General features: G+C 43.8%; 2 protein-coding genes across 7 annotated transcripts in view; one reads left to right on the forward strand and one right to left on the reverse strand.

Moving 5' to 3' along the window:
• Positions 1 to 11,821, forward strand: part of mfsd6b (major facilitator superfamily domain containing 6b) — a 193,660-nt gene extending 181,839 nt beyond the window's left edge. For 3 of the 4 annotated variants that reach the window (XM_072478327.1, XM_072478346.1, XM_072478337.1), the window contains exons 6-7: positions 6,571 to 6,851; positions 9,169 to 11,821. In XM_072478327.1, coding sequence (XP_072334428.1) covers positions 6,571 to 6,851; positions 9,169 to 9,456 — 569 coding nt within the window. In that variant the 3' untranslated portion in view covers positions 9,457 to 11,821. Of the gene's footprint in view, positions 1 to 6,570; positions 6,852 to 7,155; positions 7,233 to 9,168 lie in introns of all 4 variants that reach the window. The other variant, XM_072478355.1, reaches the window with a different exon arrangement.
• A 1,891-nt stretch (positions 11,822 to 13,712) lies between these two features.
• LOC140392761 (nuclear envelope integral membrane protein 1a-like) overlaps positions 13,713 to 25,497 on the reverse strand; it is a 130,745-nt gene continuing 118,960 nt past the window's right edge. For all 3 annotated transcript variants that reach the window (XM_072478387.1, XM_072478379.1, XM_072478369.1), the window contains one exon: positions 13,713 to 15,144. In XM_072478387.1, the coding sequence (XP_072334488.1) occupies positions 14,949 to 15,144 (196 nt within the window). In that variant the 3' untranslated portion in view covers positions 13,713 to 14,948. The remainder of the gene's footprint in view (positions 15,145 to 25,497) is intronic.

A 25,497-nucleotide genomic window follows, 5' to 3' on the forward strand; every position in this document is an offset into this window, starting at 1 on the left:
GATACCGTCACAAGGTTCAAACCCGAATACTGATCAAAGAGCCAACACACAGTAAGATCTACTCATGCACAAAGTACTACAAACTAAACTATCTCTAACGCTAACGCCTATACTTAGCTTCGGGTGCCCACTTAATCAGAGGAACAATGGCCGTTGTTCGGTTCTGAGGCTGCTGGGTTTGAAGTAGTACAGCTAAGGTCATCTGTCTGGTAGCGAGCGTTGACCTTGGACTTACTTGCTTCTGGTGCAGCTGGTGAATGGGTCTCTCCGCTTTGAGAGCCAAATCCAAGAGAGCGATTCTTTCTCGGGGGTTTCTTCTTATACCCGAAGGGGCTTCGTGCGCTTTTGGGCGGGCCTTAAACTTGGCCCCAATTAATTGGGCCGCATCTTGATCACTGGTATTGATCTTGACCAATAAAGGGGTGGATGCCCTGATGGCTAGGCGGGTCCTATGTGGCCGTTGGCCTGGCTTTGTTTGTGCTTTCGGTTGGGGAACTGGCGCCGGGATGTCTGAAACAGTATCGGTTGCTTGAGTATCTTTCCTTTGTTCCCGGAGATGGGCCATCAATATGTTAATTGACCTACAGTTTCAGTCTTGTCTGTGAGCTGCCTTCTCAATATGCATACAGATTCTGTGCCTGCTTGCTTTCTTAACATTGTCCATAGTTCCCTACATTCATTGCAAGCATCCATTTTGTATTCTGGAAGTGGCCATCCCAGATGGCTACACCTCTGTCCTGGCGTGGGCTAACGGTTTCCAGTGAACAGCTGTAAGGGGATGGTTTTACCTCCCTCGCCCTTCCTTCCCAGTCCACTACCTTCCAGGAGCCATGCAGACAAAGTCCCCAACTTCTGGTGTATTTGCAGCAGAGTGAAACCTGCTTTCCAACCTTGAGCAAGGCCAGAGACTCCTTCCAAATTCCAAGTAAGGGGTGTTTGTTAGAAGGTGCAAGACACCAGTGTTTGTAGGGTGCATCGATGGCATGAACCACCCTTATGAGGCAAGAGTTCAAATGGGCTGAAGAGAAGTTTTTGGGATAAACCTTTTGGTTCCCACTGGAGCCATTCTGACTACAGGAAATATTTAATCTCCTCTAGCATGGACCCTAATCTAATAAAGGATGGAGTCCAGTAAAAAGCCTCAAAGGGACTCATGTTAGTTTGCTGGAGAGCTCCACCAAGGTTTAAAGAAAGGAATTTCTTGGGAGACCCCATCCTGCATTGAGAAATAGGGAAAAAGCGAGTATAACCCCGACCAGAACTTTAAGGTCTAGTCCAAATGAGTGTAATTCAACCACCACCAATTGCCACCGCCCCCGCCAGCCACCCCCCCCCCCCCCAAACAAAGATATAAACTTGCATTCGCCCCAGGCATTGGAATTTAGGACCCCATGGGCTGAATTCTTCCATCCTGGGACTAAGTCCTGTGGCAGGCAGGAACATAAAGGGCACGATCTCATGCCCAAACAACAGAATCCTGAATGGGTGCGTATAGCGAGGCCTGCAGCGCGATCAAACGGGACTCTTTTTTTGGCTGCGGTCGGGAACGCCCCGCCTCACTGCTCGTCAGTGCAGGGAGATCGGGGCGCTGTTTTTAAATGCTGCCCGATCTCCCAACCACCCTCCGACGCCGCACTGCGGACTCCGGAACCCCGCATAATAATAATCTTTATTGTCACAAGTAGACTTACATTTACACTGCAATGAAGTTACGGTGAAAAGCCCCTAGTCGCCACATTCTGGCGCCTGTTCGGGTACATAGAGGGAAAATTCAGAATGTCGAAATTACCTAACAGCACGGGCTGGATTCGAGTTTGGCCGGAGAATCCAAGTTTGCGACCAAATCGTGGGTGTCGCCGCTTTTGCGATGCTCTACCCTCTTCAAAGTGGCATATCGACAGCCTCGGGACATTTCCTGAGGCCCGCCCCCAATGCTCTGCCACCAACCGGCCGAGTTCCCGATGGTATCGGTCGCATCATGGTCTCACCCGTCGAGAACTCGGCGTGGTGGCTGCGGACTCAGTCCAGCGCCGCCAGAGGCCGATCAGGGGGGGGACTGTTGGGGGTGGTCCAGGGCACACAAGCCGGCCAAAGGGTGGGCACTGTTTTGCAGGCTGGGTCCGCATGCGCCCTCTGCCATGTAGCACGGCGCGGCCGTTGCCGTGCGCAAGCGCGGCCACAGACCCGACAATTATCCCGGTCGTATTGGCACCTAGAACCGGGTGCTCCACGCTGCCGGCATGCTATCCCTAGCAAAACGGGGAATCGGTGGCTGCTTTGCGCCATTTTTTCTGGCGTAAAACGCCACTGTTCCCACGCCAGCGTGGGGACATAGCCCCAGAATCGGAGAATCCAGCCCCACGTCTTTCAGGACTTGTGGGAGGAAACCGGATCACCTGAAGGAAACCCAACCAGACACGGGGACAAAGTGCAGACTCCACAAAGACAGTGACCCAAGCCGGGAATCAAACCTGGGACCCTGGAGTTATGAAGCAACAATGCTACCCACTGTGCTACCGTGCTGCCCTTAAGGGGTCCTCGAATCTCGCCTAACCCCACCTAGCCCAATCTCTGCCATGGGCATCATGGCACTGCCAGCCTGGAACCCTGCCAGCATGGCAGTGCCAACCTGTTCAGAGCCCGGCCACCTGGAGGCCTCCAATGGCCTGGGAGACACCCCCCCCCCCCCCTGGGAGACACACCCTCCCCAGGTGCAGTTACACCTAGTCTACGAATGTGTGGACCAGTGCTAAATGGTGCCATGACAAGGTCTCCTGTGTGCGGGCATTTGTTCCTGGGCCTCGGGAGAAGAAGGCGCAGACATATTTAAATGAACCTAATGGCTTACTTAAATATGTTAATCTGGATCTCACCCAGTGAGAGAGAGATCCAGATTGCGCCGTCTCGCGAGATCTCGTTAGCTCTCGGTAGGTGTTCAGAGAGTCGCAAATTTCGCGAGAGGCCTCTCTCGAGATTTATCAACCTCATCGCTTCACCAAGTCTGGTGCGACGAGGCCATTCGATCACACCCAAATCGTTTCCCATTGTGAATGCTGACGGAAAGACACCAAACCTTCCAAACACGACCTCATTAATCATGTAACTAGCTCCTTTTCTCGTTGGCGCTGCAGAAAATTGGGCGTGGGTGGTCAGAGCTTCATTGCACCCCAGTAGTGGGATGCAAGTGAGTTTCACGCTGGCCTCCAGCAGGTTTCCCGATCCGCCAGGGAAGGCATCAGTGGAAAAGCCCCAGAAAACCACGTCATCATAAAAACGTTTTTTGGGCCTCTTGCCATATTCTTCCCCTGTAGCCATCATTGAACCCATTGGCAGGGGCATGGGAGAAATCCACCCTATCAATTTATACAATATACTGCATTATCAGAAAAAAGCACCATCAATTAAAAATAATGTGACTGAAAATCTTCGCAGATCGGGCAGCACCGAAGGAGAAAAAAAAGTTAACGGGCTGTAATTTCATGGAGTCGGGAAGACTCTGCGGAGATGTAAAAATGGAGCCAAGGTTCCAATTCTGGAGTTCCTGATCCCATTTTCATTTCTCCCAATTTTCATCAGTGTGAGTTAAGGGTGCAGGCTAGTGCAGGTCGTGAATTTGCACCCTGCACTCCTGACCTGGACAGCACCATAGTGGAGATAGGCATGTCAAGTCCTCCGCATTTTCAGAGAGTTACGCCAACTTTCAAAGGACTCGTGATTTATGGACCCACAGGGGTGGAGTGAACCATAGTCTGAAAGGGGGATTTCTGGAAAAGTAAGTTTGAAAGCTTTTACCCGTATCTCCCCATGCCAAGCTATGCCTCCCTACCCAATCCATGCCCCCTCATAACTTCCATGCAAAGCTATGGAAACTCAATGCCCACTCATTATATACACTCTACAGAACCAATGGACCCTATAGTAATAGGATGTGTGCAAAAGCTTAAGAAAAGTTATTCATTCATAACTTACTACTTTCTTGCCAGAAATGTTTTCATTACAGCACAATAAAAAAGTGTCAAACATCCAGATCCTTAAGGTATCAACAGCAGAAACTGTAAGCACTTGAAAACTCTTTATCCTTTGTAAATAAACATTGTGCAATTGACAGAGATCAAAAAACAAGAACTGTCAATCAATAAATGTTTTCCCTGGGATGTAGCTGTTTCAACAGACCAATGGATGTCTAGCCTTTCAGTTAATAATGCATGATGAGGCTTAGCTGAGAGAGCAGACATCCACAAAGTGCTGCGAGACCCACTGTTTTTCCAGCACATTATGGCGCATAATTTTCCAGGGGGGGGGGAGGGGCAAAAATGCGCTGGGGGCCACACTCTTTTCTTTCCTCCCCTCCCCGCACACACATAGATGTTCCACACAAAGACTGCAAGTCTGTTGCCCAGGAATTTTAAACATTCATAAGGCAGCTGCCCTGCACTGGGAACCATCTGCTACTCAAATTAAATTGCAGCCTTTGGATTGTTCTGATTGTCCGAAAGGAATAGATACCCAGGAAGAATTAGAAGTTAAAACCACCTCCAATCCTGGGTAAATATAGCACTAAGCGTACCCTACCCAAGTGACCCCGAATCTCCTCCCCCCCCCCCCTCCCCACAGGACGCCACCAACTATCCCCTCCAACCCCCACAGGCCCCCTTGACTACCTATCCAGCCCCTACCTTCATTGGCCACCCATCCCACTGATCACATCTCTCCCACCCCCCTGACCAACAACCCCCCCCCCCCCCACCACCACCACCGAATCCTACACACTTATTTAATTCCTGACGTCTCAAGCTCAACAGAAGGCCTCAGGAATCTACTGCACTGCTCTATTTCTACCGGAGTCAGAACATCAGTTGAGAAAGGTGTGGCTACATTTCAGCCTGAGCTACTAGGAGCAGAATGGCAATCCAACTGTGATTGCCACTGCACAGAAATTATGACCCAAAATGTTTAATTTCAGGTTTGCATCATCCATTGTATTTTGCCTTTCTTTTACTGTAAAGTAGTACCAGGATCTATTCAAATTCAAAAGTATATTTACAATGATTAAAAGTCTCATGCTGCAGGAAGCATTTGAGATATTGGGGTAAATACAAAAGAAAGATACTGCAAATGCTGGAAATGTGAAGTAACAGAAAATGTTGCAAATAATCAGCAGAGCGGGTAACATCTGTGGATAGAAACAGAGTTAACTGTTTAGCTTGAAACGTTAACTCTATTTCTCTCCCCACAGAAGCTGTCTTTTGCTATTTCTAGCATCTTCTGTTGTCGTTAAGGTAAACAGTTGGCTGATGATATTTGCAGAACTGTAACTGTGGTTAACCTGCTACTGAAGCATGCACCATGTGTGCAAACTGCAAACCTACTAATAGAATATCTTTATGAGATTCATCCAATGGGTATGTAGCTTTGAAAATACTACACTTAACCAGAGTAGTCAACCTGAACGTATGACAAGGAGTGAGGATTTTTGAGCAGAGTACAGCCACTGCAAACACAGAATCTAGACTGCAGAAACAGGTCACTTGGTCCAACTGACCTATGTCAGCATTTATAATCAACCGAGTCTTCTCCCACTAGAATTATCTCTTTCCATTTTGACCTCATATTCCTCTGGTCCCTTTTCCTTCACATCTGCACCAAACCTCTCCTTAAATGCATAATCTTTACAGGTGGAGAAGGTGGTCAAGAAGGCATACGGCATGCTTGCCTTCATTGGCCGAGGCATTGAGTATAAGAATTGGCAAGTCATGTTGCAGCTGTATAGAACCTTAGTTAGGCCACACTTGGAGTATAGTGTTCAATTCTGGTCGCCAGAAGGATGTGGAGTCTTTAGAGAGGGTGCAGAAGAGATTTACCAGAATGTTGCCTGGTATGGAGGGCATTAGCTATGAGGAGCAGTTGAATAAACTCGGTTTGTTCTCACTGGAACGACGGAGGTTGAGGGGCGACCTGGTAGAGGTCTACAAAATTATGAGGGGCAGAGTCAGAGTGGATAGTCAGAGGCTTTTCCCCAGGGTAGAGGGGTCAATTACTAGGGGGCATAGGTTTAAGGTGAGAGGGGCAAGGTTTAGAGTAGATGTACGAGGCAAGTTTTTTTACACAGAGGGTAGTGGGTGCCTGGAATTCGCTAGAGGAGGTGGTGGAAGCAGGGACGATAGTGACATTTAAGGGGCATCTTGACAAATACATGAATAGGATGGGAATAGAGGGATACAGACCCAGGAAGTGTAGAAGATTGTAGTTTAGTTGGGCAGCATGGTCAGCATGGGCTTGGAGGGCCGAAGGGCCTGTTCTTGTGCTGTACATTTCTTTGTTCTTTGTTTTGTTTGCTTCATCCAGTCCAGGTATAACAAAATCCCTCCTAAATTTCTGATTTGTTATTATATTTATCTTGCATTAGAAGAATTTAAGTAATAAAAGTATTAAGTTTAATTATTTTACTTCCATAGCTGATGCACTTCTATACCACGTTGCTCATAAGTGAAAACTTCAAATTTCTGCTCCATCTTCTAGTATATTATCATTGGTGGAGCCTTTTTACTTTATCTCTTCTTGATTATTCAGAAAAGAAAATGCTGGCAGAACGGATTCCAGTTCCATCTAGCCCGGTTCCCATTGCGACCATCGACCTCGTGCAACACCACTCAGATAGTATGATGCCCCACCTTGAAACCAAACTTCCTCTAAAAAAGACCAAGTACCAAGAGGACCAGGAAGATGTTACAAAGCCAGCCTGGGCCATCAGTTCATCACCTTGGGTCACTATTGCATTTGCCTTTTATCAAGTTATAGAGATGGTGAAGTTGGCGAAGACAAATACAACCATTGAGCATCATGTACTGCAGGTTAATTGACACTTTTATATTACAAATCTCACTCTGTTCATCAATATGCTCAAGGGTAGCTCTTATAATTTTTAAGTTTAAACTGTGATAATTCAGAGTCAAAACACTGAATGAAATCAGCTGTGAAAAAACGTACGCTGCAAAAGTAGACGTTTTAGTCGGGAAACATGTGTTTAGCTTGTAGCAAGTAATATTTTAATTGCGGCCATCCTCATAAAATACAATGCAAAATGATGGCTGACATCAGAAACTGCATCCTCAGCACCTTTTCCAAATTTTATTTGCCCATTTCTACATGATGAAGGTAACTGAGGGGGTGCCTGATACCGATGCTGCCATTGAAATGGAAAGAAAAGAAACTGCTGCCTGCTTCAAGTGAAGGCAAGTGGCCGTGTGTCTCATATCTTAACTATAGCACGGAGACATTGCTATTTCTGCATTTTAGCAGGTAGAACTTCAAGATAAAAAGTTTCACAATAATAAATATGCACCTCATGTTCAATGTGCTGTAGTTTCACCCTGAATTTTGCTTGGATGGGATGAGGCAGTGGGTGAGGGGCGATGCTGACTGGTTCTAGAGAGTGAGCATCATCCTAAATAAAGGAGGATCCTGTCAGAAATTTAGATTAATCATCCTATTTTGATAACGTTACACTGAAATCATCATAGAATTTACAGTGCAGAAGGCGGCCATACGGCCATCGAGTCTGCATCGGCTCTTGGAAAGAGCACCCTACTTAAGCCCATGCCTCCACCCTATCCCAGTAACCCTACCTAACCTGCACATCTTTGGACTGTCGGAGGAAACCGGAGCACCCGGACAAAATCTATGCAGACACTGGGAGAACGTGCAGAATCTGCACAGTGACCCAAGCTAGGAATCAAACCCGTGATCCTGGCGCTGTGAAGCAACTGTGCTGACCACTGTGCTACCGTGTTGCACATAATGGCATCAAAAGGAATCGCACCTCGAAACAGTTGGGATTGGATTTAATTGCAGCAGAAATATTAACATCTTGACGTATCCTTCTCAACTCCGGCTGCTGAATTTTGATGGGTTGGTGAATGTAGAAACAATGCAGCAACACACTCCTCTTTGCCTTTCTCCCATCAGTTAGTTTTGTTTGACGGGGAACTGTGCCCAGCCACGCGTCAGCAGGTTTATGATACACTAATTCCCAAATCCTGTGAATGAAATTTAAAACTCTTGGCAATTTAAAAGTATTTGTAAACTAGACAGCTGCCAGGCTACCTCTCCTACCCAGTGTGGCAGGACCTTCTGCAGTGAATCTGTCCCCAAAATATTACACCTCCCTGGCACAAGCCAGGAATGCACCTCCTGTGTGTAAGTGACCCCTGTGATGTAATACATTCCATCGGTAATGTGACCAAAGTAAGAAGGAGGTGGAAAACCAGGGTTCTGAGATCGAACATACAATTAGCATCAGAAGCCTGCATTTTATCACTGGGCTGGATGCCCAAAACATTTGTGGGGAAAGCAGCTTTAAATTCTTCCAAACACCTGTTTGACTTTACAATGTTAGATGTCAGAAGCAAATCTATTGGTCTGGTGAAAAGGACAAAATGAGGAATAATCACAATGGGAACATGCAGCAAATGCTGTTAAATATATTTTATAATGGCACAAGTTGTATTAGAAAAATTGTGTTTTGGGAAATTAAAGAAAATAGTTATGAGAAATCCAGAAGGAATTTTGCACTTGTACAGTGTAAAATTCCTTTCATACCTTTTGCAGATTTGACTGGGGAGTGTCTTTAAAAACTCCCTTAACCAAGTTCCTTGGTAAACTTTCATGGGAGTAGTCATAATAATTCATCATTTAATTACAGAGCCAACAGGAATATTTTCTTCATGACTCACCAAGCCAAAAGTTATAACAATTTATTTTAGAATCTGGTTAGTACCTCGATTAAACTATTTTTAATTAATACCTCTAGACCTAATCTGTGCTGATACTTAGCAATGTACTACTTGTACTTGCCCCAATTGAAAAATGTTAATTTCCTCCTGGTTTAAGTTTACAGGGAGAAAAAGAGAAATACTCATCAACAAAATCAATTGCACTGATGCTACAGTTTGATTATTTTTTTTCTCTCTCTTGCTGGCTTCTCCTTTCTGCTGCTTTTAACTGCAGGTCTCTAGTACTGTTCTATCTCAGCCTCGATAACTTTGACATTTTTAATTTTATAATAAACTAATTGTATTAATTTTGGAAAAAGTCCTTAGTCCTCTTAACATTTATCTGGAACTAAAAATCCTTGGCCATGCATTAAATGTGTTTTTATATTCACTTTAGGAGGAAAACGATTGTCCAGTATCTGCAGACACTTTGCCAGTTGGGCATCCTCCACACCTTAAATCATCACCCAGCTCCAATAAGCTAGCAACAGCAGAAGTCCCGGTCACTACCTCTGAACCAGATGAGATCAGCATAAGCTCCACCCAAACCACGGAGAATGGATTCAACCAGTCAAATTTGCCTAGGAACTTAATCCCATTGCCAGGAAACGGAAACCAGAATATTGATCCAGGCTTGCCGAAGCAAACCAGCATTATTCAACCAAGTCAAAAAGACATCTCTTGATGAGCAGATTTAAAGATTACAAAACACTTACTTGAAAAAGTGTTGGAAAAACGTATTCATAATTTCCCAGGATGGACTTTTTTTGTAAAAAAAACCAAGAATGTTTTCAAAGAAAAGTTATGCAATATGACCAGATCATGAATAAGACATTGATGGCTAATAATGTAAATTTCAGAAATTAAGGTTCTACAGCACATTTCAGTGTATTTAGAGCATCAATAGCAGAATTTAAGTGCCTGTTCATAAATGAAGAACAAATTCTAACATAAATTTCTGTCCATTCAAAATTTACATCAATTCTTAAAACCATGCATTGAAGCTCAAAAGGTAGCTAAATTGTTAGGATTGTACTAACAAATGAAGTGACATTGTAATGCACCAAAATGCAACCAGGAAACAAGTCAGTTGACAGAAACGCGGGTGGCTTTATTGCAGTGCAGTCAACTCAATCAGAATTTCTGGGGTCTAGATGAATTCCTTGTTATATTGGATTTAGATTATCAAGCAGAATAACCACAGATGTCTAGTGTAGCTGGTGTGTTTGTCTTTTGAGTAAGACATTACCAGATGTGCTCACTGTTGAAAGTGAGCTGTTATGGGTAGGATACATGGTCTGACATGAATGATGAGGGTAAGAATTAAATAAGAAAGCTGAATTTTGGGTTAGTAGTTTTCTGATATTCAACAAGTAACCACTATTTATATCAGAGTTCTAGCACTGTCCAGTTTTGAGTTAAAATGAGAACTTAATATGACCAAACTTCTCCTGATAATTATAGATGCACAATTCCCAATTTCCTGTATTTAAATGTATAATGTGTGGGGCAATATTCCTCCTATCTCCAATTATGAACTTGGTTTTGGGATCTTCTTAGGCAATTAATGAACAGTTTGCATTGAAACAGAGATTTGTAATTTTTGAAGGTTTTCAGTGGGGTACATGAACTATCTGCCACTTATTTAAAATGGTTTTAGCAAGCTGAAACCATGAAGCTTAAACTACTTTGCTCACCCTAGCGTAATTCACCAGTTAAGCATTACATCAGATTCATTTAACTTTGGAGAAGGGAAAGAGAAAATAAAAGTTATCTAGTTGTAAACTATCAGGTTATTTATTCACATATGGATACTATGCTTCCAAATTTGCAGATTATCTTTGCTTAAATACAAAGTTAAATTTGTCACCCAATGTCTTGATGTATACCTTTATTAGTAAAAACCTTGATTTTGTGTTGAAGGTCAGGCTTTTAAAAAAAATCTGCAAAAACAGATCTATGCATATAAAACTCCTGAAGCATTTTTAAAAAGTTAGTGTTACATTGCTGATTAAATCTGACAGAATAGAATACAAGAATTTGAATTGCAAGAATTCTATTGAAGGTTTCTAATTAAATAAATGCGCACCCAAAAATGAACTATTTCGTAAATCCTGGTTTTTAAAATGAAAATTAGAGATCTTATTATTAAACGAGCATCAGGTCCAGACACCAAATAGCCTGGTTTTTGCTAGGGGGTGGTGTTGGTGTGGGGTCAGAACTGAAAAGTGAGGGCATTGGACTACAAGGGAACTCATGCAGCTCTCTCATTTTTTGATAATTGGCAGGCAAGCACCCCAAAAGGTCTCTCACTGGGGCATTAGAGCCAGTTGTGGGAAATCTAAAAGGATAAAAAAAACAATATTTTTAAATTTTCCAATTTTATCCTTGTTCCCCTGAACCTCTTTTAGTAATAAAAGGACCTCAAAGTACAGAAAATCACACCTCTGCCAGTCATTACGAATTTGCAATAAAGCGGATTTACCCATTTTTGGTTCAGTTATAGGGTACTTTGTGTTGTCTATACAATTGTTAGTGCCTTCAATGTATTACAAATAACGGGGTGGCATGGTGGCAGTGGTTAGCATTGCTGCCTCACCAGTGCTAGGGACCCGGGTTTAATTCAGATTCCATTGTTTGCATGGGTTTCCCCCGGGTGCTCCAGTTTCCTCCCGCAGTCCAGAGATGTGCAGGTTAGGTGGATTGGCCATGATAAATTGCCCCTTGGGTTGGGTTGTAGAAACAGGGCAGGGGATTGGGCCTAGATAGGATGGTCTTTCGAAAGATCAGTGCAGACTTGATGGGCCGAATGGCCTCCTTCTACACTGTAGGGATTCTATGAAATTAAGAACACTAGGTACAAAATATATTGATTTTGTAGTGGGCTCTTGGGCATTAAACATTTTAGATCTGTTTCAGTGGAGATGTAAATGTTATTAAATTATATTATGTGATTATTAGTGCTGAAGGAACTGCTTGTATGTTAAATCTATGACAATCTATGACAATTTTAATAATAAATGGATTTTTGATCGCATTTTACTCAGCAATTCAAATAAACTTGTCATTTTTTACTAAATATACATACAAGGAATTAGAAAACATCACATCTTGGAGAAAACCAAAAGTCTAGCCCAATCACCTAATTAACTCAGGATGAAACTACTAAGACTGCATTGATAAATGGTTGCATTTTTTAAATCCCCGAGTTGTCCACTTCATTGAAATCAATGGGAAATGCTGTTAAGGTAGTAATTTTGAGTTCCTCCACAGGAGGGAGCTGTTACCTATAAAACTTTTCACAAGAATGCTTGCTCATCTTGCTCACTCCAGAGCTTAGCCACTTGGAAGAAACACATGCTACCATTTCATCTACCCTGAGAAATAGTATTCACCAATACGTTAAATCATTTTTTGGTTGACCGGAAGAAACTTATACATATAATCGCTTAATATTACCAGAGCAAGTTATATCATTACAATTGCATTCTCTAACAGCCTCGCATTAATTGAACTGGCATAATCATTACTGTACATTCTTCAAAATCAGATACATATGAAGCATGTAGTACAATTGAGAATAAATTCTTAAACTATGTCAATAATCTTTTCAGGTCAGTTAACATCACTGGATCGACTAGTCTTAGTTTGAAATATGAAGAAAAACAATTGTGTTTTTTTAATAAACAGTACATCATTTGGGAGTGAAATCCTGACTTAGATTCTGAGACGGAGACAGCTGACTAAAATCTAAACTTAAAATGTGCTTGAAGGAACCCACCAATGACTAAAATATTTGTTTCTCCCATATGTACAAATTCTACTCATGAAATGACTTTCAAATGGTTTACATTTACGTAATAATAACTTATATTCAGGAATTCAATCATGAGTTTTTACTTTACAGGATGAACACTCAGGTGGAAGGTGAACTTCCCAAAAAGGGAATAAAATGGGCCATTTGTCAGCAGAGCACCTGCCCTAAATGGACTGCAATTTCCACTTTCAACTTCGCATTTGAGTTTAAGCTGATATTTTGAGCAGTGTTTTTTTTTGTTGAGGAATTCCTGATCAAAAAGTACAAGATTATTTTTGTTTTTTGCTAGTTTCCACCCTCCCCACCAAAAAGAAAAGTTCAAACATGCTTAAATGCGCACAATCATAAAATAGCTTCCTATGCACAATTCTCCACTGCAGGCTTCCAGTCAACACAAGACACTGGGCGCGATTCTCCACTCCCCGCCGGTTGGGAGAATCGCCTGGGCCACCAAAATTTCCGGGGACGCCGGTCCGACGCCCTCTCGCGATTCTCCCAAGCTGCGGAAACGGCCTGGTTGAGTTTCGCGGGCCACAGGCCGGAGAATCGCATGAGACACCGAAAATGGCGATTCTCCGGCACCCCCGCTATTCTGAGGCCCGGATGGGCCGAGCGGCCAGGCCAAAACGGCGGGTTCGCCCCGGCGCCGTCCACACCTGGTCGCTGCAGTCGTGGGCGGTGCGTGAACGCTGGGGGGGGGGGGCGGCCCGCGATCGGTGCCCACCGATCGTCGGGCCGTCCTCTCTGAAGGAGGACCTCCTTCCGCGGCCCCGCAAGATCCGTCCCCCATCTTCTTGCGGGGTGGACTTAGAGGACGGCAACCATGCATGCGCCATCTATGTGGCGCCGCTTTTACGCGGGCGACAAGGCCTGGAGCGTGTAGATAACGTGGCCCCGATCCTGGCCCATTGTCAGGGCCTGAATTGGTCAGGACCGGGGCCGTTCCGCGCCGTCGTGAACCTCGACGGCGTTCACGACGGCGCGGCCACTTCGGCGTGGGAGTGGAGAATCCCGCCCAGTGTCAGTCCACAGGAGGAGGGTCAAAAATGGGAAAGCAAGTTCCCTCTGCCGACAGGAAAGTACATTTAAAGAATATAATCCTGATGTAAGACGCTCGTAAAATGCCCTGTTTAGTACAATTTTATTCAGAGCACTGTGACCTAGACCAAGTCCCATCTCAAATTGATTTTCTTATAAATCTTCATTAAAAACAGACCTTTTTACAAACCTGAGTTGGACATAGAATTAAACACAATAACATTCTACTTCATTAAAATATGCGTACAGAAATCAGTTACATGATCAATGCTGCATGTTTAAATACAATAATTATCTCACATATTAATCTAATCTGCTTTGTTTTCGCAATTTTAAAAATGTCTATCCTGGACAAAGAAACAATATTTATATTACAATGTTGTGTTCCCTTAAATATCGCAATTAACCTAACCTGCAGTTTCCACCTCAGTTCCACAATACTTGCCTTCTATATTTGTCATGTGGAGCTGCTTGCTACACAAACGGAGGACAGGATGGTCTGAACTGCTGATTATAACCAACCCATCAATGCAGCCCTGCAATTAACTGGCTGGGGGTTGGCAATATCAACCTCAGATGCCTAGTTTTCCTTGTTTCCTCATTTTCCAAGATTAAAAAGACAAAGTTCTCATTAAACGGAAGGAAGCCAACTGGGCACTGTAAAAAGACTACAATGTCTGAGACTTAAGTCTGCAGCCATCTATGTTAAAGATGGTCTTTGTGCTGGTGATGTAGATGGCCTCATTTTGTCTCAGCTGCAACTGAAAGTCTTTCAATAATCAATTGGTAGTGCAGTCAAGGATTAAATTGCCCTGAATCAGATTTTCCATGTTAACATTCATCTATTCCTTTTAGCAAACCATCTAAAGAATAAGTCACTACTCTAGAATGTGGCTGGAGGAAGATCTAGGTTTCCCCCTTCTTTAGCTACTTTATCATAGACTCACAAATCACAATGAACTACTTCATCAGGAATGGAACAAAAATCTCGGCACTAAAGCTTACAAAAATTGCTCAACCTGGTAACAGCGCTAGAACTTTTATTCTTCTAATCACTGGACAAGTCATTAACTAAAAATTACTCACTAGCATTATATTCATGTAGTGCAAACTTTGCTTTAAAAAAGTAAAAAGTCAAAATGCATTCATTAAGCAGCACAATTCAGTGGGTCCTTGGTCTCCTTTCGTGCATCCATTTGTCTGAGGTAACCGGATCAGCAACACAGTACTCAGGCATTTCTGGCACTGTATTTTGTCACATTAGTCAGTTCCTATTCATAACAACAGCTCAGAATATGGAGTGAGACGTGGGTGAGGCAAGATTAATTCATTATTGCATCAACTTCATGTTCTTCACTTGCAGCCATCACTTCCCCATTCTCCAAGACTAAACCATTATTCTCCTCTGGGACAAAGAGTTGATCTTCCAAAAAGGAACCTCCAAATCCATATTGTTGCTCATGGTTCTGCACTTCCTCTTGTGTAAGATCATTCGCTCCTAGGATGAAGTCTGCAAGTCTGCAAATTTGAATGAGAAGATTAACAGATTAACTGATCAGATACATAGCAGATTACTGCAAATTTGAATTTGAGTGCCGTGAATTTAAGCTCAGCTTTCACTCTGTACTACTTCTGTAGGCAACGGTAGGAAAGAAGGTAACAGCTATCTGGTTCCTCCAAATCCCCAGTGAACTATAGATCAATACTAGTAATCGATGTGGTGAATTTGTGGCAGAAATGGCCTCTCCCTACGGGGTTGATTTTACAAGAGGCGAGAGGCAAGAGAAAGGGGTACTGAAATTACATAAACAAACAAAAATAACATGCAATATTTTGCATGGTTTATCTCACATTTTTTGCACCAATCATCCACATACATAACAATTTTGCTTTTTACAAATTATTTTGTCACTGAAAACAAAATGTTCCATTCCATTCACACAAAAATGACACACATGCTAGATACCGTAATTATCTTCAAGTTTCAAATAAATGGATAACTATTAGAACAGAACAGTGAGTTGCATTCAAATTCATGCTATACAGTGAATCTGATGCCTATGTCCGGGGCTAAGAATAGTAAATGTGCATGCTTCGGCAAATATCTGGCTGCTCTGAATGTGCAAGTATTACCAGGACAATAAATAATCTTCAAGGATTGCTACCAGTTACACAAAATTACATCCTCAAGTTTAAAATCCTTTCAGAAACTATAATAAAAGAACTTGCATTTACTATGAAACCTCCTGCTTTTGTCATCAGCATAACTCAATAGTTTTGATGTGTCATTATTGCTTTGTAGGTAAATGTATACGCTCAGTTAGCTTCCTACAAACTCAAATTACATGAATGACCAGCTGGTCTGTTTTTTGTCCTTTCGGTTGAGGGATAAATGCTGATCAGAAGAATGCAATGCTTTTCTTTGGCAGAATGCCATGAAACCTTTTACAGCCACTTGAATGGACAAAACTCCAGTTTAATAATCATCCAAAAGAACACAGCACTTGCTCCCTCTGAACACCACGTTATTTTTGATCTTGTCCCTCTTGTGTTGAATACATCAGCTGCATGGAGAGCTCATTTCAACTGCACCAAACACCCATGTATCTCAGCCACGTATGTGCCCATCCTTCAAGAATGAGCTCCAGTGAAACCTGACAAACTATTGAGATACATGGGCCATCATAATCAAGCCCAATCTGTCTCCAGTAGATGCCTCAAAAGTAGCAATCTCTGGATTGCTTCCAGTGTCACATGCTAGCGATTATACAAATAGGAAGATGGTGCTGCTGAATGCATGACCGGAAAGATGGTGCAGGACTTTATGTTCCTTGGATCAAATTTTGGGGCAGGTGGGACCTGTGCAAATCGGACATATTGCACCTCAACAAATCCGGGACCAATATCTTGGTGGGGACGTCTGTCAGTGCTGTTGTGGAGGGTTTGAAATAGTTTGGCAGGGGCTGGGAACCTGAGCATAGATTCAGAAGCGATACAAAACTGGATAATAGAAGGCAAAAAATTAAGCAAGCATAGAAAGTAGAGAAGACAAAGGTTGGAAAATAGATAATAAAGTTGTTTGGTGATGTGTGGTATATACTGCAATGCAAGGAGTCCGGTATATAAGGCAGATGAGTTGAGGACACATATAGACACTTGGAAGTATAATATCATAACCACTACTAAAATGTGGCTTAAAGAAGGGTGAGAATGGCAGCTCAATGCTCCTGGTTACAAAGTTTTCAGATGGAATAGAGGGAAATATAAAAATTGGGGAAGGGGGGGGGGGGGGGCGCAGTATTGGTTCAAGAAACAATCACAGCTGCAAGGAGGGAGGATAGGCTAAAAGGAGCATCAAATGAAACTATTTGGATTGAACTGAGAAACAAGAAAGGGGTGATCACTTCTGGAAATATACGATAGACCCGGAAACAGTCATGTGGAATTAGAAGGGCAAATATGTCAACAGATGGCTGAGAAGTACATATATCAATGTAGTGGACATGATTAAAAAGTTTGCAGATGGGGACCTTTAACGAGGCAAGAGAGGAGGGGTCCCTGCCCCCGACAATGTCGGAGGTGACAATTTCCTTGATTCTGAAGCGGGACAAGGACCCACTGCAATGTGGATCGTACAGGCCGATTTTGCTCCTCAATGTGGATGCTAAGTTATTGGCAAAAGTGCTGGCCACGAGGATTGAGGACTGTGTCCCGGGGGTGATACATGAGGACCAGACGGGATTCGTAAAGGGCAGGCAATTAAACACTAACGTGCGGCGGCTCTTAAACGTGATAATGATGACGTCGGAGGAGGAAGAGGTGGAGATAGTGGCAGCTATGGACGCGGAAAAGGCCTTTGACCGAGTAGAGTGGGAGTATCTCTGGGAGGTGTTGCGTAGGTTTGGGTTCGGGGAGGGTTTATTAGCTGGGTTAAGCTCCTTTACAGTGCCCCGGTGGAGAGTGTGGTGACGAACCGGCGGAGGTCAGAGTACTTTCGGCTGTACCGAGGAACGAGGCAGGGGTGCCCCCTGTCCCCCCTGTTGTTTGCATTGGCGATCGAACCCTTGGCCTTAGCACTGAGGGAGTCTAATAAATGGAGGGGGGTGGCCCGCGGGGGAGAAGAGCATTGGGTGTCGCTATACGTGGATGATCTGCTGCTGTACGTGGCGGACCCAATGGAGGGGATGGTGGAGGTCATGCAGAATCTGAGGGTGTTTGGGGAGTTCTCGGGCTATAAGCTGAATGTAGGGAAGAGTGAGCTTTTTGTATTACAGGCAGCGGACCAAGAAAGAGGGATAGGGGACCTACCGCTGAGGAGGGCGACGGGGAGTTTTCGGTATCTGGGGATCCAGATAGCCAAGAGTTGAGGGGCCCTACACAAATTGAATCTGACGAGGTTGGTGGAGCAAATGGATGTGGACTTCAAAAGATGGGACATGTTGCCGCTTTCGTTGGCGGGTAGAGTGCAGTCGGTCAAAATGGTGGTCCTTCCGAGGTTTTTGTTTGTGTTTCAGTGCCTTCCCATCATGATCACCGAGGCCTTTTTTAAGAGAGTAGGTAGGACTATTATGGGGTTTGTATGGGCGAATAAGACCTTGAGGGTAAGGAGAGGGTTCCTGGAACGCAGTAGGGACCGAGGAGGGTTGGCGCTGCCAAACCTAGGGAGCTACTACTGGGCAGCAAATGTGGCGATGATCCGCAAGTGGGTTATGGAGGGAGAGGCATGGAAGAGGATGGAGATGGCGTCCTGCAAAGGAACGAGCTTGGGGGCGTTGGTGACGGCACCGCTGCCGTTCTCGCCATCAAAGTATACCACGAGCCCGGTGGTGGCAGCAACGTTAAGGATCTGGGGCCAGTGGAGACGGCACAGGGGTGCAGTGGGAGCCTCTGTGTGGTCCCCGATCAGGGGTAACCACCGGTTTGTCCCGGGGAAGATGGACGGGGGGTTCCAGGGTTGGCATCGGGCGAGGATTAGAAGAATGGGGGACCTGCTCATTGACGGGACATTTGCGAGCCTAGGGGCACTGGAGGAGAAGTTTGAGTTACCCCCGGGAAATGCATTTAGATATATGCAGGTGAGGGCTTTTGTGAGGCGACAGGTCAGGGAATTCCCGTTGCTCCCGGCACAAGAAATTCAAGACAGGGTGATCTCAGGTGTATGGGTCGGGGAGGGCAAGGTTTCGGCAATACACCAAGAGATGAAAGAAGAGGGGGAAGCCCTAGCAGAAGAGTTGAAGGGTAAATGGGAGGAGCTGGGGGAGGAGATCGAGGAAGGTTTGTGGGCTGATGCCCTGGGTAGGGTTAATTCCTCATCCTCATGTGCCAGTCTCAGCCTGATACAATTTAAGGTGGTTCACAGGGCGCACTTGACGGGGGCGTGGTTGAGTAGGTTCTTTGGGGTAGAGGACAGATGGGGAAGGTGTTCAGGGAGTCCGGCGAACCATGTCCACATGTTTTGGTCATGCCCGGCACTGGAGGTTCTGGAGAGGAGTGGCGGGAGCAATATCTCAGGTGGTGAAAGTCCGGGTCAAGCCAAGCTGGGGGCTAGCAATATTCGGAGTAGTGGATGAGCCGGGAGTGCAGGAGGCGAAAGAGGCCGGAATTCTGGCCTTTGTGTCCCTAGTAGCCCGGCGAAGGATCTTGCTATTGTGGAAGGAGGCGAAGCCCCCTCGCCTGGAGGCCTGGATAAACGACATGGCCGGGTTCATTAAGCTGGAGAGGATTAGGTTTGCCTTGAGAGGGTCTGCGCAGGTGTTCTACAGGCGGTGGCAACCGTTCCTAGACTACCTCGTCTAGAGGAAGAGGAAGGCCGGTCAGCGTTAGAGGAAGGCCGGTCAGCAGCATCAGCAACCGGGGGGGGGGGACACGAGAGATTGTTTGAGGGGATGGATGAGCGGGAGATAACATGGAGGGTGGGGGAAACTGGCACGTGCGGGCGAGAGCCAATGTATAAAGCTATGTAAATATACCCTTTTGCCATGTGTATATCTTGCTCAGTGCGATTTTGTGTTATTTTGTTACGGGGGGGGGGTTATTGTTTGTAAGGTTAAAAAATTGTGTTGTTAAAAAATCTTAATAAATATATATATTTTTTAAAAGTTTGCAGATAATACAAAAATTTACGAATTTATTGATAGTGAGAAGGAAAGCTATAGATTGCAGGAAAGGTAAGGAAAGGCTGGTCAGATGGGCTGTAAAGTGGCAACTGAAATTCAATCCAGGAAAGGGAAGTCATTCATTTGGGAAAAACAAACAAGAGATGACAAAGGAATGCACAATAAATGGTAGGAATCAGAGAAGTGTGGAGGAACAGAAGGTCCTTGAAATGCATGTATACATATTCCTAAAGATAAGGTGGTTAAGAAGGCACATGAGATTCTGCTGTGTATTGGCACAGGGCTAGAGCAGGAGATTATGCTCGAACTGTAAAAAGCACGAGGTAGATGCTTTGATAAAAAGGGTTCTGGATGTCCTCGTATACGAATCACAGAAAGTCAGTATGCAGGTGCAGGAGGTAATAAGGAAGGCAAATGGATTAGAATATAAAAGTAGGGACGTACTGTTGCAACTGTATAGGGCATTGGTGGCCCCCTTACTTGAGGGAGGATGTAAATGCATTAGAGGTGGTTCAGAGAATGTTCATTAGATTGATTCCAGGGATGAAGGACTTGTCTTAAGAAGAGATATTGGGCAGTTTAGGTCTATGCACCCTGGAGTTTGGAAGAATGAGAGGAGATCTAATTGAGGTATCTAAGATCATAAAGGGAATTGACAGGGTAGACTTGTTTCCTCGTGTTGGACATTCTAGAATGAGAGGTCATAGTTTTAGGTGAATGGGGTGGCAGGTTTTAAACAGAAATGAGGAATTACTTCACTCAAAGAGATTTGAATTTGTAGAATTCCCCACCCAAGAGTTCAGTGAACACCAGAACTTTGAGAAGACAGATAGGTTTTTAATTAGTACCGGGATGAAAGGTTATGGGGAGCAGGTCGGAAGGTGGAGATGAGGTCCTCCATGATTGCATTTGTTATGGGTCAGGGTTTAGAGAATCCCAAAGTGTATCATGGAGTTCACCTGACCCACAACTTTTAATAGATTGTGGTACGGGGAGCACACGGCCCACTCTACAGGTGTGGTACAGCAGAAAATGGATAAGTATTTTTTTAAACAAAGCAATGTTTATTTTATGAACTCAAGTTAACCTTTCTAAAACAAAGAGTGAACATCTTAGCAACCAGTAAATCAAATACACCCCCCAAAGAATACAACACTAAGTAACCTGCATGCTGTCCTTTTTCACCCAAAAGACTTAACAAACCTTCAAACATAAACACATCAGAATTTACAGTCACTACTGAAAACATTTATAATTCTTCATAATTCACCAAATGATCCAGAGATAATCTTTGGATGGCAGAGATCAACAGTACAGCCCTTTGTTTTAACTCCAGATGTAGCTCACTGAAAAACACAGACACACCCAAGCTTTTTCTCAAACTGAAACTAAAAAGCAGAAGTAGAGCTCAGCTCCACCCACACTCTAACATCACTCCAATAACATGAGCAACTCTATTTCTTAAAGGTACATTTCTTAAACACCCATTTCTTAAAGGTACTCTCACATGACACCTCCCCCCAAGAAAAAAAAAACCATCAACTTCAAGATGGTTTCATGTTTCACCTTTGCACTATCCTTTAAGAAATACACACAGTAAATATATTTGTTTTGTTTCAAAAAAACAACACACGCAAACAGGTATAATAATATAGTCCATTCTTTCTGTTATTCTTCCTTCAACTGAAATCCTTCTCGATTGACAGTCTCTTTGAACAAGAAGGTCACTGCACGATCTGTCCATTTCTCTACGCCTCGGCATTTCTCTTTAACGTTAGATACTTTCGTTCAATCTGATCACAGAGTCCCTTGCAATTCTCCAACACAGGAACATTGGTTATCACAGCTTCCAGGCCGTCAGATGCCTGTCGAAAGTCCGCTGTCCATTGACATTTTTGTCGTTTCTTCAGCAAGTCCATCAGTGGAGCAATCATGCTACAAAATCTTTGCACAAATGTTCGAACAAATCCACTCATGCCAAGAAATCGCATTATTTCCCTTTGTCTTGAGGGTATCGGAAACTCCTCAAGAAAGTGTCTTGGGCTTTTCCAAATTCACTTTTGGCTAGGTTTATCACCAAACCCGCTCCTGAAGTCGATCAAATAACTCCATCAGATGTTTTAAATGTTCTGTCCATGTCTGGCTGAAAATTACCAGATCGTCGATGTGTACCACACAATTGGGTAATCCTGAAACAACTTTGTTCGTTAACCATTGAAATGTGGCTGGGGCGTTTTTTATGCCAAATGGCATAACATTGCATTGGTATATACCATCTGAAGTCACAAAAGCTGAAATCTCCTTCGCCCTTTCGGATAAAGGTACCTGCCAGTAACTTTTAAGTAAATTCAATTTGTAAATCAAAGCTGATTGTTCCACTTTCTCAATGCAATCCTCCAAACGTGGGATAGGATAAGAGTCCGTTCTTGTAACTGCATTAACCTTTCTATAGTCCACACACAACCGTTGGGTACCATCTGGTTTAGGTACCATCACTATGGGTGAGCTCCATTGGCTGCAAACCACTTCAATTATGCCATTTTTCAGCATACTCTCAATCTCTTTGTTAACCTGTGTCAATTTTAACGGGTTAAGTCTGTGTGGATGTTGTTTGATTGGAACAGCATTTCCCACATCTACATCATGTATAGCCATTTTAGTACTTCCCAATTTATCTCCACAAACTTGCCCATGTGATATAATACAAAGAACAAAGTAATGTACAGCACAGGAACAGGCCCTTCGGCCCTCCAAGCCCGTGCCGACCATGCTGCCCGACTAAACTATAATCTTCTACACTTCCTGGGTCCGTATCCCTCTATTCCCATCCTATTCATGTATTTGTCAAGATGCCCCTTAAATGTCACTATCGTCCCTGCTTCCACCACCTCCTCCGGTAGCGAGTTCCAGGCACCCACTACCCTCTGCGTAAAAAACTTGCCTCGTACATCTACTCTAAACCTTGCCCCTCTCACCTTAAACCTATGCCCCCTAGTAATTGACCCCTTTATCCTGGGGAAAAGCCTCTGACTATCCACTCTGTCTATGCCCCTCATAATTTTGTAGACCTCTATCAGGTCTCCCCTCAACCTCCTTCGTTGCAGTGAGAACAAACCGCGTTTATTCAACCGCTCCTCATAGCTAGTGCCCTCCATACCAGGCAACATTCTGGTAAATCTCTTCTGCACCCTCTCTAAAGCCTCCACATCCTTCTGGTAGTGTGGCGACCAGAATTGAACACTATACTCCAAGTGTGGCCTAACTAAGGTTCTATACAGCTGCAACATGACTTGCCAATTCTTATACTCAATGCCTCGGCCAATGAAGGCAAGCATGCCGTATGCCTTCTTGACTACCTTCTCCACCTGTGTTGCCCTTTCAATGACCTGTGGACCTGTACTCCTAGATCTCTTTGACTTTCAATACTCTTGAGGGTTCTACCATTCACTGTATATTCCCTACCTGCATTAGACCTTCCAAAATGCATTACCTCACATTTGTCCGGATTAAACTCCATCTGCCATCTCTCTGCCCAAGTCTCCAAACAATCTAAATCCTGCTGTATCCTCTGACAGTCCTCATCGCTATCCGCAATTCCACCAACCTTTGTGTCGTCTGCAAACTTACTAATCAGACCAGTTACATTTTCCTCCAAATCATTTATATATACTACAAAGAGCAAAGGTCCCAGTACTGATCCCTGTGGAACACCACTGGTCACAGCCCTCCAATTAGAAAAGCATCCTTCCATTGCTACTCTCTGCCTTCTATGACCTAGCCAGTTCTGTATCCACCTTGCCAGCTCACCCCTGATCCCGTGTGACTTCACCTTTTGTACTAGTCTACCATGAGGGACCTTGTCAAAGGCCTTACTGAAGTTCATAAAAACAACATCCACTGCCCGACCTGCATCAATCATCTTAGTGACCTCCTCGAAAAACTCTATCAAGTTAGTGAGACACGACCTTCCCTTCACAAAACCGTGCTGCCTCTCACTAATACGTCCATTTGCTTCCAAATGGGAGTAGATCCTGTCTCGAAGAATTCTCTCCAGTAATTTCCCTACCACTGAAGTAAGGCTCACCGGCCTGTAGTTCCCGGGATTATCCTTGCTACCCTTCTTAAACAGAGGAACAATATTGGCTATTCTCCAGTACTCCGGGACATCCCCTGAAGACAGTGAGGATCCAAAGATTTCTGTCAAGGCCTCAGCAATTTCCTCTCCAGCCTCCTTCAGTATTCTGGGGTAGATGCCATCAGGCCCTGGGGACTTATCTACCTTAATATTTTTTAAGACACCCAACACCTCGTCTTTTTGGATCTCAATGTGACCCAGGCTATCTACACACCCTTCTCCAGACTCAACATCCACCAATTTCTTCTCTTTGGTGAATACTGATGCAAAGTATTCATTTAGTACCTCGCCCATTTCCTCTGGCTCCACACATAGATTCCCTTGCCTATCCTTCAGTGGGCCAACCCTTTCCCTGGCTACCCTCTTGCTTTTTATGTACGTGTAAAAAGCCTTGGGATTTTCCTTAACCCTATTTGCCAATGACTTTTGTGACCCCTTCTAGCCCTCCTGACTCCTTGCTTAAGTTCCTTCCTACTTTCCTTATATTCCATTCAGGCTTCATCTGTTCCCAGCCTTCTAGCCCTGACAAATGCCTCCTTTTTCTTTTTGACGAGGCCTACAATATCTCTCGTTATCCAAGGTTCCCGAAAATTGCCGTATTTATCCTATAACTCTTTCAGGTCAGTTTGTTTTTCCTCTGGAAGATAACTCAACAATTTATCCCAATATTTAAGAACATCCTCATTTTCCAATTTAATTTGAGGTATATCAAATTCACAGCCATCTGGATTTGGTTCGTCACTTTGAGTTAGAATCATTAAAACCTCTTCCTTTTTCTCTCCTACCCTTTCAAAGTACCTTTTAAGCATATTCACATGACACACTCGGTGAGTCTTCCTTCAATCTGGTGTTTTTACCACACTACGAACTTTGGATTTCTTGTCCGCAACCCGTTTCATCACATTTTGTGCAACTTTCAAATGTTGTCTAGCCAATTCACCTGCTCTATTTAATCGTTCCCTAAAATTTGACACATAATCCAATAATGTAATTTCCGATTTCTCACCCACCAATTTTTCCGTAATCAATTTTAAGTGGTCCTCTTCCCTCATGACCAAAAATTAGTTCAAAAGGACTAAATTTGGTTGACTCATTAGGTGCATCCCTAATTGCAAACAGTACGAATGGAATTCCTTTATCCTAATCCTCTGGATAATCTTGACAATAAGCCCTCAACATTGTCTTTAATGTCTGTTGCCACCTTTCTAACGCTCCCTGCGATTCTGGATGGTACGCAGTTGATTTAAATTGTTTTATTTCTAAGCTATCCATAACTTCTTTGAATAACCTTGAGGTAAAATTTGATCCTTGATCCAATTGTATTTCTGTGGGTAGTCCATATCTAGTAAAGAATTTAAGTAACTCCTTCACAATCTTTTTAGCTGTAATATTACGTACTGAAATGGCCTCTAAAAACATAGTAGACACATCCATTATAGTCAAAAGATATTGATTCCCACTTTTTGTTTTAAGAAGCGGTCCTACGCAATCAATTAGGATCCTCAAATGCTGGAATGGGTATTAAGGGCGCTGGTTTTATCACTGCTTGAGGTTTCCCTATCCCTTGACATGTGTGACATGATTGACAAAATTTAACTACATCTTTATGTAGTCCAGGCC

Source organism: Scyliorhinus torazame, chromosome 2 (assembly GCF_047496885.1).
Source record: "Scyliorhinus torazame isolate Kashiwa2021f chromosome 2, sScyTor2.1, whole genome shotgun sequence".
Lineage (NCBI taxonomy): Eukaryota > Metazoa > Chordata > Chondrichthyes > Carcharhiniformes > Scyliorhinidae > Scyliorhinus > Scyliorhinus torazame.